This window comes from Pelophylax lessonae, assembly GCF_965119305.1.
Source record: "Pelophylax lessonae genome assembly, chromosome: 3".
Taxonomy (NCBI): Eukaryota; Metazoa; Chordata; class Amphibia; order Anura; family Ranidae; genus Pelophylax; species Pelophylax lessonae.
The window spans coordinates 283,783,678-283,798,483 of NC_138770.1; the positions used below are offsets into that span (position 1 = coordinate 283,783,678).

The 14,806-nt window shown below is 40.3% G+C and overlaps 1 protein-coding gene across 5 annotated transcripts in view; it reads right to left on the minus strand.

Annotated features, from left to right (window-relative positions):
• Positions 1–14,806, minus strand: part of MCF2L2 (MCF.2 cell line derived transforming sequence-like 2) — a 529,158-nt gene that overhangs the window by 32,951 nt on the left and 481,401 nt on the right. For all 5 annotated transcript variants that reach the window (XM_082251878.1, XM_082251880.1, XM_082251879.1 and 2 more), the window contains 2 exons: positions 2,632–2,747; positions 2,396–2,508 (listed from right to left, as the gene is read on the minus strand). In XM_082251878.1, the coding sequence (XP_082108004.1) occupies positions 2,396–2,508; positions 2,632–2,747 (229 nt within the window). The remainder of the gene's footprint in view (positions 1–2,395; positions 2,509–2,631; positions 2,748–14,806) is intronic.

The following is a 14,806-nucleotide window of genomic DNA, read 5'->3' on the forward strand; positions in this document are numbered from 1 at the left end:
GAGGACTACACCTCTTGTTTTTTAGATTTGTGATAAAAAATGTGACATTTTGTGATAAAAATACTATGCTTTACTTTGGACCTATCAGGGAGTCTCAAAAAATTATATTTCTGAGAAGAATAATCACATAAAAGTAATTTATAAATTCAAGTACAAATATTTCTATAACAGGTAACATTTTTACAACCCTGCAGCCATATTTTCTTGGCCCACCACTGTGAAAGCACCAATACATGAGACATGCTTGAAGCTGTGTTCACTGTTTTTGAACTTGCATTGTTCCTGGAAGTCAGATGATGGAAGACTCCAATAAGGGATCAGAACTTTAATTTAGGCAGAAAAACGTAGAATGAGGTTTCCTTTAAAATAAAAACTTATAGATCTGCACTCTATTTGGTCTTTATCCTAGGTTCACCTCTATGCAGGTCCAGTTGGTGCGCTTTTCCAGCGCGTGGCATGGTGGCAACCCCCAGAGACAGTAAGGAGGGCTGATATTTCACTTCAGGGTGCAGGTTACTAAGCATGGTAGGTGGTGTACAATGTTGAAAGATGAGTTCCAGCCACTTTTATGCTGGAACAAAAATGTGTTTATTGCTCAGAACAGCAAACAATTCAGGGAGAGAGGGGTAAGGCACAGGACACCCTTAGTCAAATAAAGCAGCAGGCTAGCAGACCAGCAGACTCCTTAGAAAAAAAATAGCAATCTGTACTGCACCTGTCTTTTATAGCAATTGAAAAAGGACTCTTTCCCAGGCACTCCACGGTTCCCCGATCAATGGCAAAATAACTCCTGGTACTTCCTTTTCAAGTCTCCATCCTTTCCTTTATGCCTCCAGTCCATAAGCAGGATATCCCTTGCAGATCCTTAAGCACATGGCCAGGCCTTAGGCTTCAGGTCTACTCAATGCAACTGTTCCTCACACATCCACACCAGACCAAGGCCTGGGTGGGAGGACCCGATCACTTGACCTCCCCTAATATTTATACTATTTCCCAGCATGCTCAGTGGCCAGAGGACCTCCTACTGATTGTCTGAGAAAAGTATGCATATTGATACCTAGCTTCACTGCAGCTCAGTATACTAATGACAAGGGTACCAGTGACATGTACTGGCAAAAGGGAGGAGCCACAGCTATACATAAACTTAGGGGAAAATCCAACTGATCATAAAGACTATAAATTAGCCAGGTTAGTTACCACCTAGCACAGTTAAATTTACTAGTAGTCCCTGTTTAAGACAAATCAGATGGCAGAGCAGGCAGACAATAGGAGCAGAGCTTTTATTCTCTTTTTTTTTCAGGTTGGCGGTGGTGTGGGAGTCGTGATTGAGGATGGATCTACATCGGGGGACATTGTTTTTTATTTTTTAATAAAGGACTTGTCAAAAACTGTTGTGTCTTTACTCACTTTTTACACTTTTTTGGTGAATGGGTAGGGGGCTATGTACCCCATACTCATTCACATAGAGGGGGTGGGATCTGAGGGCCCCCCAGGGTTGTGGGGAAGAGGCCCTTGTCCCCATCAACATAAGGACAAGGTGCTTTGGGGTGGGGGGCAGAGCTCCCCCCACCCCAAAGCACCCCCCCTATGTTGAGAGCATGTGGCTTGGTATAGTTGGGAGGGGGGGTGGGGGGCACTTGCTCATCCCCTCCCTTTCCTGACCTGCCGGCTCCATGCTCGGATAATGGTTTGGTATTGATTATGGGGGGGACCCCACACAATTTTTTTATAACCTTTGGCATGGGGTTTCCCTCAAAATCCATAGCAGACCCAAAGGACCTGGTATGAATTTGTGGGTGGGGGACCCACACCACTTTTTTATCCCTTTTTTTTTTTGTTTTGCTGCAAATTCTTGTTTTTACATTCAGCTGTTCATTCAGCTTATGACTCATCAGTTGCTAAGGACATGGCGACCAGCTTCCTGGCCTGCTCCTTAGCAGCCAGCTATTCGCAGTTTGTTATGGACTCTGTTGAAAAAAAAACATAAACCTACAAAAGGCATGTAAAAACGCATCAAAAATTCATCAATAATGGAACACTCTGTAAAAGAATTAAATCAATTTTAGTGCAACGTTGCATGAAAAACGATTTATGTTTTTTAAATGTGGGAATCACATTAGAGTGTTGGCTTGATAGACTTTATTTACTTTTATTCTGTTGGTTTAGGGATTATAGCAGCACAGGAGGTATCAATTTGCATGTATAGGAATTAATGTTTACATTAAATAAAGCCAAAATACATATTTTTTAAATAATGACAATTCCCACAGTTTTTTACACACTATTTTTTCAAAAATAACGTTTGCTTGGGTAAATACCAAAGAAAGATATTCCAGCTGTTTTACAGTAATCCACCCCATAACAACTGACTGCAGCACATTACTGAACAACTCACCACTGTCCGTTCTCTCCGCACTGTATAAAATATACTACATCCCCCTCTTTGAGGGAAAACGTGCTAGGTGAACATGTTTCAAAACTGCTTCCCACTGAGAAAAGCTTTGACCCCTGAAATAGTAAATAAACAAGAATAAATTTGTTGGATGGGTAATGCAAAAGACAAAAAACATTTATATAAAAAGAAAAAAGCACATGTAGCCTTGGGAATATAGAGTACAAAATAATTATTACTTTGGAATTAGTGGTTTCTTCTTCAATATCAGAAGAATTTGAAAGTTCATCATTGCTGGATGGAATAGCGGAAAAATCTTCATATGTTTCTAAAGAATTCAGATGTCTTGGCCAACCTTTAAGAAAATAAAGAAAATATAAAAGATAAATTTTCTGTGAAAACCATAGCATTGGTTTTGCTCATATTTGTGACTTCAAGTAATAAGAGAAATGTAGTACAGTCATGGTAAAAAAAACATTTGCTAGAAACGTATGATTCTGGTAAAAATAAAGAGGAAACTGAGGAAATGTGGACATTTGTTTTAGTAAGTATGCCTTTTCGAATACTGTAACATGCACACTTGATGCACACTGAAATAGCCATTCGTAGTTTTAAAGAGATACTAAAGTAAAGAATGTTGTAAGAACGCTTTGTTTTTCCAATCATTAGTTTGGTCAAATCGATGTACACTTTCGACAGTGACGAGAAAAACTTGAAAGAGCAGAATGGGAAATTTTTCTCTCGCATGAATGTCTAACAGGTGTGACAGGAAGTCAGGTAAATCTGGGAATGTAGTCACAGGCAGGAGATACATTTCCACCTGATTTAGAAAGTTCACCAATTACTATAGGGTGTTGGCTACAGAGCTAGCCAGCAGGAAGTTGAACAGACTTCAGCTGTTCAGAATGAGGAAATGAAGGCCTCTATAATTTGTCCAAAGGAAGTCCTATTGATTGCTGCCTCCTGTCGCCGTGTGGGCTGGGAGAGGAGGACAGACAGATGTGTGCCTCCCGACGCTGAGGAAGCCTGGGAGAAGGACTGCTGCCTCCTGTCGCCGTGTGGGCTGGGAGAGGAGGACAGACAGATGTGTGCCTCCCGACGCTGAGGAAGCCTGGGAGAAGGACTGCTGCCTCCTGTCGCCGTGTGGGCTGGGAGAGGAGGACAGACAGATGAGTGCCTCCCAACAAGCTGGTGAGCATGGGAGAAGACCCCCTGAAGTGATGTGCGCTAAGGAGGGTAAACAAGTGTGAAGACTACTCGAAGTGAGGTCTTGGATCGTTTCTAGGTGAAAAGAAACCAATGGACATTTCCTGTGTGAAGGGGAAATTAAGTAAGACTGAAGACTTCTCAAAGGTGAGGACATGGACTGTTTTTCTATGTGGAGAGAAAACAAAGGGACATGTTCCATATGAAGAGGAAAAGGGACATGTTAAATGAACTGTTTGCTGTGTGAAGAGATTATAAATGAACTATTGATGGTCTGCTGTAGGATCAGCAAAGTCTGCCCAACAGTAGGTTGGGGACAGACTCTTAGGTAGGTTCCAGTGTGAGAAGGTAGCCGCCCACAGAGGCAAGGATTTATTTTGTCTTTTATTTTATTTTGCTGTTTTGGACACTTGCAGTCTGGTGAAGAAAAATGCATTAATAAACCAAACTGTTGTTTGCAAGCACTTCTCGGCTATCTTCTTGTGAAAACGCACCCCCCAAGGGGTCATCCACGCCTACCACCGAGCTAATCCCTCACATATGGTGGAGGTATGCAGTGGGCAGAAGCAGAGATCCCTGCAAAGAAGTGCATATGTTTGATGAACTTTGTCTGGTGCATGAGATTGCACAATCTATGTGTGCAGGAGAGAAGATCCTGAAAGAGAAAAAAACGTGTTTTAAAGAGACAGCGGTCTCAAAATTTTTTGATGAACTTTGTTGTGTCTGGTGCAAGGGACTGCACAAACTGTGTGCGCAGGAAAAGAGATCTTGCAAGAGAGAGAAAAAAACGACTAGTTTAAAGGGACAGTGGTCTCAAAATTTTTTGCTGGACTGTGAAAAATTTATTGTGGAGTAAATGAAGATGGGGCGATCAAAACGTCTGAAAAATGCAAAGATAGATGAAATGAGAGACCGGATTCTATGGATGGAGGGGATGTTACTGTCTGAACGAGCCCCATCCATGCCTAAAGAGAGTCTACTAAAGAGGAAGGTTGTTGTCCCTAGCAACACTGATGAAACTGCTATGGAGACGCAGTGTGCTCAGATGAAAAATAAACTCAAAATGGGGGAGATGCTGAAACAGCGGAGCTTTGCAGCTCAACAAAAGGCTCACCAAGAGAGCATGGCAGGCTGGAAACAGAGACGCCAGCAGCCAATGGAGGCCATCGGTTTGGAGGAAACCGAGTATGTGTGCAGGGCTGAGTTGGATGCCTTGCAACGGAAAATGGAAGAAAAGGAACAAGCCTTGGAATTGCTTAAGATGGAGCATAGAAACTTGCAGGAAACGAATGAACTACTCAAGTCTCATGTGTCACAGTGGGAAGAAACCACTGCTCTTCTTTTGGTCGAGTTGCAAAAACGTCAAGACACTATAAAGGAGAAAGATACCATCCTCATGGAAAAGGAAATTGAAATTCAGACTTTGCAGAAGCAAAGTATGTGTGAAATGTTGGAGTTGCGTAATCAGCTGGAAAAAAGTCTTCAGTGTTTGGAAGCTACAAAAATAGACCTGCAGGGGGTGCAGGAACAGAATGTTGCTCTGAAAACGACATTGTCTCTCAGCGACAACGAGAAAAGTGAAAGAGAGGCTAAATTACTGAGTACTGTGTATGAGCTCACCACTTTGAGCAATGTGGTAGATGAATTACGTGCAGACTGTGAAAGTTGGAAAGGTGAAGCCCAACGTTTCCAGCAGCAGTTAAAGGAGAAAGAAGCCTGTGTGGCAGAATTACAGTCTCATTCCCAGAAACTAGCCAATGAGGTGAAGGCTCTTATGCAGGGAAAAGGAGATTGTGAACATAAGAGGAAAAAAGTAGAGGCACAGCTGCAGGAATCGCAAGTCAAGGTGTCAGAAGGTGACCGATTGTGTGCTAAGCTGTCAGAGAAAGCAAACCAACTGCAGGTTGAGTTGGACAATGTCACAAATCAGCTTTCTCAAGCAGACAGCAAATCTAGAAAAATTGCCAAGGATTTCTCTATCTTGGAATCGCAGATGCACGACACGCAGGAACTCTTACAGGAAGAGAGGTGTCAAAGGCTGAGTTTTAGCACAAAGCTCAAACAAATGGAAGATGAGAAAAATGGCTTCCTGGAACAATTAAAAGAGGAGGAGGAAGCAAAGAAAAACCTATCAGAGCAAGTCGCAACATTGCAAGCTCAGATAGCGGATATGAAAAAACGCATGGAAGAAAGCGTTGGTTCATTAGAGTGTGTTGAAGATGTGAAAAAGAAGTTTGATCAGATGCTTGGTGAGGAGAGGACTGTGTCTGCAAAATATGCAGAAGAACGCGACCGTGCAAAAACGGAGGCGCGTGATAACGAGAGCAAAGCCCTGTTCTTGGCTCGCTCCTTGGAGGAAGCTCTAGAGTGTAAGGCTGAACTAGAAAGAGTTAACAAACAGCTGCGTACAGAGATGGAAGGTTTGGTCAGCTCCAAGGATGATGTTGTGAAAAGCTTTCAGGAGCTAGAAGAGTCTAAGCGAGCCTTAGAACAGCAAGTAGAAGAGATGAAGATTCCGTTGCAGGAACTGGAAGAGGAATTACAGGCAACAGAGGATCTGTCCCAAAGAGGGGATAGTGTGCCTGATGCAGTTTTTAAAAGGATCAGAGTTTTGGGGTCTGTCCTGAGTGAGCCTCAGAAATGTGATGACATGTGGCTTGAATCACCCCTTTGGAATAAACCGTTCCTTCAAAAACTTCAAGCATTAGAAAATGTATCATTAGAACTTCAGCAAACAAAGGAGCTGGGTAAGAAATGTGATGATTTCTCAGTTCAGGCTGAAAACCTAGTGGAGAAAACTAAAGCGGAGAAAACTAAGGCAAGTGATATAAATCTGGGAGAAAAAAGCAAACGCCACCTAGTGGAGAAAACTAAGGCTGTTGATGAAAACGTGAAGCAAATGAATTTCAAGTGCCTTTCAGGGAATATTTCCAAAATGGAACTGGTGAAAGACAGGTGGCAGAAGTTTGATCGTGATCTTGAGATACATTCCATGTGGAATTCAGATAGAGAAAAGGAACTAGGTGACCTTGAGCGGTCAAATAGTTCAGCAGAAAGTGCATTGAAGAAACCTGTAAAAGAATGTGTTGCAGTTCCATGCTTCTTCACTGATGTAGAGAGGAGGTCTATAATGGATACCACCCAGATCGCTGGGTTCAACTGTGTTGTTGCCTTTGACCCATATGTTGGTGGAAGGAAAGTTGATGATGTCGCTGGAAAAATGAACAGGGGTCATTTTGAAGAAATGTGTGACAGCCTGTAGTGGCAAATGGAAGGCCCTCTGCACAGCATCTTAGAGCAAGCGAAGCTCAAGAAACAAAGAGTCAATGATTGTGTACAGCTGTATGGAGAGGCAACTCAAGTCACAGAGGGACGTCAAGAGTCCCTACTTGGAACAAAGCTTAGTGAAGCAGAGGTTCTCAAAGTTTTGTGGAAAACATTTATGGATTGCAGAGAGAGGCGGCTCAAGAATTTTGAAAACATTAAGACTAGCCCAATTGAGTTGCCTATGGATCACGGTCCTCCATGGCGGATAGGACAAACTTGTATGCAAGAGAAACTTGAGAAGAAGCGCAATGATGCTAAAAATGCAGTTGGGGAATGTGTATATGAGATGAGAGACAAACTGTGTGACATTTATGAGAAATCTGTCAATGAAGATGACAGAAACAGTTTCATCCGGAAGCTTGAGGATACTAGGAGGCTTATCAGTGAGAGTCAAGAGAAGTGCCTGACACATGCGTGTCTGGAAATCTGTGTCCCAACCCTAGGGTTGAAACAAGAGGGGGGGGGTATGTGACAGGAAGTCAGGTAAATCTGGGAATGTAGTCACAGGCAGGAGATACATTTCCACCTGATTTAGAAAGTTCACCAATTACTATAGGGTGTTGGCTACAGAGCTAGCCAGCAGGAAGTTGAACAGACTTCAGCTGTTCAGAATGAGGAAATGAAGGCCTCTATAATTTGTCCAAAGGAAGTCCTATTGATTGCTGCCTCCTGTCGCCGTGTGGGCTGGGAGAGGAGGACAGACAGATGTGTGCCTCCCGACGCTGAGGAAGCCTGGGAGAAGGACTGCTGCCTCCTGTCGCCGTGTGGGCTGGGAGAGGAGGACAGACAGATGTGTGCCTCCCGACGCTGAGGAAGCCTGGGAGAAGGACTGCTGCCTCCTGTCGCCGTGTGGGCTGGGAGAGGAGGACAGACGGATGAGTGCCTCCCGACAAGCTGGTGAGCATGGGAGAAGACCCACTGAAGTGATGTGCACTAAGGAGGGTAAACAAGTGTGAAGACTACTCGAAGTGAGGTCTTGGATTGTTTCTAGGTGAAAAGAAACCAATGGACATTTCCTGTGTGAAGGGGAAATTAAGTAAGACTGAAGACTCCAGTGTGAGAAGGTAGCCGCCCACAGAGGCAAGGATTTATTTTGTCTTTTATTTTATTTTGCTGTTTTGGACGCTTGCAGTCTGGTGAAGAAAAATGCATTAATAAACCAAACTGTTGTTTGCAAGCACTTCTCGGCTATCTTCTTGTGAAAACGCACTCCCCAAGGGGTCATCCACGCCTACCACCGAGCTAATCCCTTACACAGGGTATGTGGTTTTCTTTTGGGAAAGTCCATTCATTCCAAAATTGAACATTAAAAGCAAACAAAATCTTGAACTACTTTTGAACAAGATTTGAATGTTCTGATAATTTTTGTAAAGATTTTAGGAAGAATTTTCATACAAATTTTTGTTTGAAATTTTAAGAGTGTGTACCCAGCTTAACTTGTACAGCCATGGCAAAAAGTTTGGAGAATTAAACAAATATTAATTTGCACAAAGTCTGCTGCTTTGTTTTTTATGATGGAAATTTGCATATACTCCAGAATGATAGGAAGAGTGATCAGATGAATTGCAATTAACTGCAAAGTCCCTCTTTGCCATGAGAATGAACTTATTCCCATAAAAAAAAAAAAAAAACATTTCCACTGCATTTGTGAAGAAGGCTTCAGGGAGCCCAAGAAAGTCCAGCAAGCGCCAGGACCATCTCCTACTGTTGATTCAGCTGTGGGATCGGGGCACCACCAGTGCAGAGCTTGCTCAGGATTGGCAGCAGGCAAGTGTGAGTGCATCTGAATGCACAATGAGGTGAAGGCTTGTGGAGGATGGCCTGGCAGCAAAAAAGCCTCTTCTCTCTAGGAAAACATCAAGAATAGACTGATATTCTGCAAAAGGTACAGGAATTGGACTGCTGAGGACTGGGGTAAAGTCCTTTTCGCTGATGAATCCCCTTTCTGATTTTTTGGGACATCCGGAAAAACCCTTGTCTGGAGAAGAAAAGGTGAGCGCTACCCTCAGTCCTGTGTCATGCCAACAGTAAAGCATCCTGAGACCATTCATGTGTGGGGTTGCCTCTCAGCCAAGGGAGTGGACTCACTCACAATTTTGCCTAAGAACACAGCCATGAATAAAGAATTGTGCAAAAACATCCTCCGAGAGCAACTTTTCCCAACCGTCAAAGAACAGTTTGGTGATGAACAATGCCTTTTAAAGCATGATGGAGCACCTTGCCATAGGGCAAAAGTGATAACTAAGTGGCTTGGGGAACAAAACATTGACATTGTGGATCCATGGCCAGGAAACTTCCCACACCCTAATCCCATTGAGAACTTGTGGTCAATCCTCAAGAGGTGGGTGAACAAAAAAAACCCCGCAAATTCTGACAGATATATGCACTTGTTGTGGTGGACTGTTTACACACATTTTTTAGGGGAATTTTTTTTTATAATTGGATAAACATTTTCACTTTATATGTTTTGGTGGTGATATGACTTGCACCTTTTAGGCCCCGTTCACACTGGGGCGATCCGATTTCCCGGGGTGACCTCGGAGCGGCCAGCACGGACTTCATAACATTGAAGTCCATGACAGTCGCTCCGGGTTGCCCCAAAGAAGCTCCGGACCCTTTTTCTAAGTCGGAGCGACCAGGTCGCCTCACAGGTCGCCCCAGTGTGAACGGGGACTTATGGGATTTGAGGTTTGCACTCAATAATGTTTATATAATTCTTTGCAATTATTTATAGCGCTGTACACATTTTTATTATTGTTTATGTTTTAATTTAGTATTAATGCCCATGGTGTCAGCTGCTGTATTTTCACTTACATTGAGGCCCTATTCACATCTTAGCATTTTGTAGCTTGAAGCTCAAAGCTCCAAAACGCTGCAGGAGAAAAAAATCAATTATTTTCTATGGGGATGGTTCACATCTCCACTCCAAGTCGCCTGAAACTCAAAAAAGTTCTGGAGTTTTTTTTTTTTTTTTGTAGCTAGAATCGAGCAGATATAAACCTTTCTGGCACGTTTTTATTCCCATAGAAATTAATAAAAATGCATCATTTGCGTGTTTTTGTGTGCATTCACACATTTTTGCTCGATTTTCTGCTCAAATGAAAAAAACTACAAAAATAAGATAGTATTATTATATGAATAAATAAATGGAAAATAAATACACAAATAACTAAAAATTAACATAAATAAATAAAAAAAATATACTAATAATATGTATTAATACATAAATAATAATTAACCTCTAACCTTATAAAAAAATTAAATAAATGATTAATATTATTAATTATTAATAATAAAACAATAATAAAATAATAATATAAAGTAAACACCCAAACCTGAATAAACATTTTTACTACTACTACTACTACTAATAATAATAATAATAATAATAATAATGTATTTATTTTGTGTTAGGGTTAGGGTGTTTCGTTATTTATTATTATTTTATTATTATTATTTTATTTTATGTTTTAAGGGTTAAAGTTAAGGTTAGGGGCTAATTATTTATTTATTATTACTTAGTATTCATTCACTAATTTATTTTATTATCTATGTATGATTATTTTTTATTTACTTGTGTATTTATTTTACATTTATTTACTAATTTACTATTATTATTATTATTATTATTAGTAGTAGTAGTAGTAGTAGTAGCATTACCACCCTAACTTAACAAAATAAACAAATACATATTAAATAACCCTAACCCCTAATCCTAAGCCTAACCTAACCCTAACCTTAACTCTAACCCCTTACCCTAATGAAAAAAAAAAAACAATAATAAATTAATAATATTAATGAAAAAATAAATAAATGTTAATGGAAAAGCTAAAAAAGCTGAAATACCTAGCAGAAAATAATGCAACAGATGATAGTTTTCTCCAATAAAAAAAACACGCATAAAAACGCACCAAAATCACACATAAAAATGCTGGAAAACGCTCAAAGACACTACGCTCAGGTGTAAATGCAGCCTTGCATCTAAGTGCAGAGTTTCCTCTTACATATGTTTTTATATCTGCCAGGAGACCAGCTTTAATGCTTTCTAACATCTCCCCAGTAAACATAATTGAATAAGCTTCCTATTCTATTTTTATTACATTGCAATCAAACCACTTATATCAGTGGCATGTTTATTTAGCATAAAATGTATTTTTGTTCCAAAAACTGGATGGACTTAGACAGAAAAAGTACAACATGTACCTAAACACTTACAGTATGAGTGATCACTTTAGCTGACTAAGAGAAGACTTATGCTATTCAAGAACAATGAGGTAGATGGGGAAAAAAAGCTAAAGCCATATACATAATTATATATTGTCTAAAGGTACACACCCATAGGATAAGTCAAAGGCACACAAGGCGTTTTATAATAGTAGTGTAACAACACTGTCATGAATATGCATATTAGACACAGAAAACTCGTACAGTCATTAACAAAATGTAAGTAAAAGCATGCATTATTGCAGACATTTGAGATCATACATGCGACAATGACTTGGCAACATCTTTTCACAGTCAAAGTGTACAGTTACATTGTATAAAATGTATTGTTCATAAGATGTGTGTTCCACTCTAAGGACCACCACAAAGATTGGAGAGAGGTTGGATGTGCAAGTACATTAGGACCTCCCTTATGCATATAGATTTCTTCTGTGTTGAACAAAAGAAATCTATAGATTCTAAACAGCATGGGTGAATGAATCTCCCCTGCAGGCTATTGTATTCTGACAGCTGCCACCCACAGCTTTCAGAAATACCTGAACAGAGACTACAGCTGATTGGCTGTGTAGTCCATGTTCAACTAGCTTCTCAACCCAAGTTTGTCAAGCTAGGTAGTGTTGGCAGAGCCACCCAAGGTTAAAATTTCTGTTGGGTCACAAGAATTGGATGAAAATCGAGGAATGTATGTTTCGCTCTCAGCAGTTATGGTAGCTGCCCAGCTCCCAAACATAAATAGCCACCCATAAACCTAAAGAAAACATATATGGATTTCTTTCATTGTTTGGTTATCAATGTCTGCTAGTGACCCACTAAAATATACTACTGGGGGGAATGTCATCGAACAGGTTTGGTCACCTTTGTTGAAAATGTAAAAACTCATGTTTCTGGAGATGCGCTATAAACTGTAAATTTCTGTATTGAAAATGTAAAAACTCAGGTTTTTGGAGATGCGCTATAAACTGTAAATTTCTGTATTGAAAATGTAAAAATTCATGCTTCTGCAGATGTACTTTAAACTCTAAATTTCTATATAAGTGCTATAAGCTATTCATTTACAAAATAATTGCTTACAACAGTAACTGTAATAAAAAGCCTACTAAGCAACTGAAAATGTAGAAAAAAAATGTGCTTATTATTGGCAAAATACATGCTGTTGTTTTATAATAAAGTTGCTTACAAAAAAGTAAAAAAAAAAAAAAAAAAGTTAGGAAAAAAAGTTTTGAATTGTGACTATGAAAGAAAGAGAGTAACAATAAAAATAGGAACAAAGTATGACACAGAAGCAAAGTAAACTAACACTGGACTGGAAACTAGTCAGAGTGAGAAAGAAAACGCTGGAAGAGTAGACAATGCTAATCATGTAAACAAAAAAAAGCTTGATTTTGAAGAAAATAGGCTAAATATAAAAAAGGGTGTACTTTGTAATTTTATGCTGTAATTTGTTACGGAATAAATGTTATATTTTATTGCTAATTATTTACTAAAATTGCTTGATAAAGAAAAAGGTCAGCAGAGGAGGAGGAAACAGGTAGGCAATTCCCTTATACATTGGACAAGGAACCCCATTGTAAAAGAAAACCGTACAACTGAAATCGGAAGGGTTTAAAAATGTATCCAATGGAACATGCAATACATCCTGGAAGTCTCTATAATATGTTCCTAGAACTTCATAAAGTGATGTATGGTGTTTTAGCTTCTGTGAAGAAACTAGGATGTTTGTGCTGGTTGGTTACTGGTTATATACAATTACTTTAGTAGTTATGACATTTATTATTAGTTGTGGCAGTTATTATTAACACTTTAATTTAATGATGTAAATCAGTATTACAGATAGAGGGAAATTTTAAACAATGACATTTTTAAAATGTACCATAAACTCTTTTAATCTAAGTTTCTCAAGAGACACAGGAATTAAGGAATTCTTAAACAGCTGGGCCTTACTGCCACTGACAGGAGGTTGAGACATTGGCAAACAAAAAACTGTACGGAAGCTCTATCATTAATATCATTTTTTTTTACTGCTGTGTCTCCAATGGGACAAAGCACACATATCACATGTTGCTAGTTGCTTTCGGAGTCTGGTTATGAGTATAGACCTGCCCTCACCAACTCTCATGTCACACACATTCCAGCAACAGCTAAGAAGGAGACAGCTGCTTCATAACGGCAACTTAACTAGGCTCTAAACACTTTTTACAAACAAGCAATGGCAAGAGGAATGCAGAAGCTGACACTCCCCCCTCCTCCTTGATTCCTCCTGCTTGACTGTGAAAAGTGCTCAGAGCTGAGATAAGCTGCTGTTATGAAGCAGCCATTTCCGTCCTAGCTGTTGTTGGATCGCCCAATGCAGGAGGGGAGGTTGGTTGGAACTCATAACTTGACTTGGAGAACACTTAGCAACATAGGAGACAGAATAGTAAAAAAAAAAAAAAAAAACCTAGCAGTACAAAAGCTAAAAACACAAAAGAATTGGACCTATGTCCCTCAGTGGATTCAAGAAAAAGATTTTACTGTCATTTTTTTTATTTCTGCTGGCTAGCTGGTAAGAGTACTGGGAAAAAAAATGTTTTGTTTGTTCTGTGCAAAGCCTTTCCATGTAGGGCAGTGGCCATTTTTGTTTAGATTTCTGGAATTGATAAGGGGACTTACTTGATGCCTGCAACAGCCATTGTTCTGTACTGGCCTTCTGATCTGTCCCTGCGCCTTTAGGCCCCTTTCACACATGGAGTCCGTTCAGATCTGCCTGTCAGTTTTTTTGGTGGATCTGAACGTACGCCCCATGCATCCCTATGGGGCATCGGATGTCAGCAGAGACATGTCCGCTGACATCCGATCTGATCCGTCCAAACCGGACAGATGGAAACCCTATTTTCCATCCGTCTGGTAGATGGGTTCAGATGAGAACGGACAGACGGTCCGTTCCCATCCGATTCCCCCATAGAGATTAATGCGGACCTGACAGCTGTCATCCGCCTGCTCAGCGGGGTTCGGCGGATCGATCCCCCGCTGAGAAAAATGGAGTCCGCCTGGCGGACTACGTGTGTAAAAGAGCCCTTCAGGAATGGGTTGTCTCCAGGCACACCTGGCCTCAATTTATCCATTGTTATGTATGCTACAACATGGAGACTCTCAAGATTAGACTTAGCAACCACACTTCACAGAGGGGCCTTGACGAGGCAGTGCAGCTTCCACATATATATCTGAAAATGTAGTGCGACTAAAACCTCAGTTTTTAATGTAAATTGTTAGACAATGTGGCTTGTTTTTTCTTTTGCTGGTTAACTGGAAAGTGTGCTGAGAAAAATTATGTTTTGCCTCGGCTCTAGGCCTGGATAGCACTGTGCAGCAAACTAAAACAGTACACACAAGCCCTTCAATCTTAAGTCGACCTGGTCCAGGTATGGCTTCCAAAGCTTTGCTAATGATACACTGATCCATATACAGTAGCTGCTGTGTAGAGTCTAGCTCAAGCAGCATTTTTTAGGTCTTGATTGAAGTCTCAGAAGAAAATAATATCTACTGTGTATCTTGTATCTTGAGTAAAAAATAGCAATAACAAGATTAGCAACATATAGTTATACTTTTTTTTTAGCAAAGCTGAAGAAAGGACATCCAGCATTCTATGACACTAGCAAAAAAATTAGCATAATGTTTAAA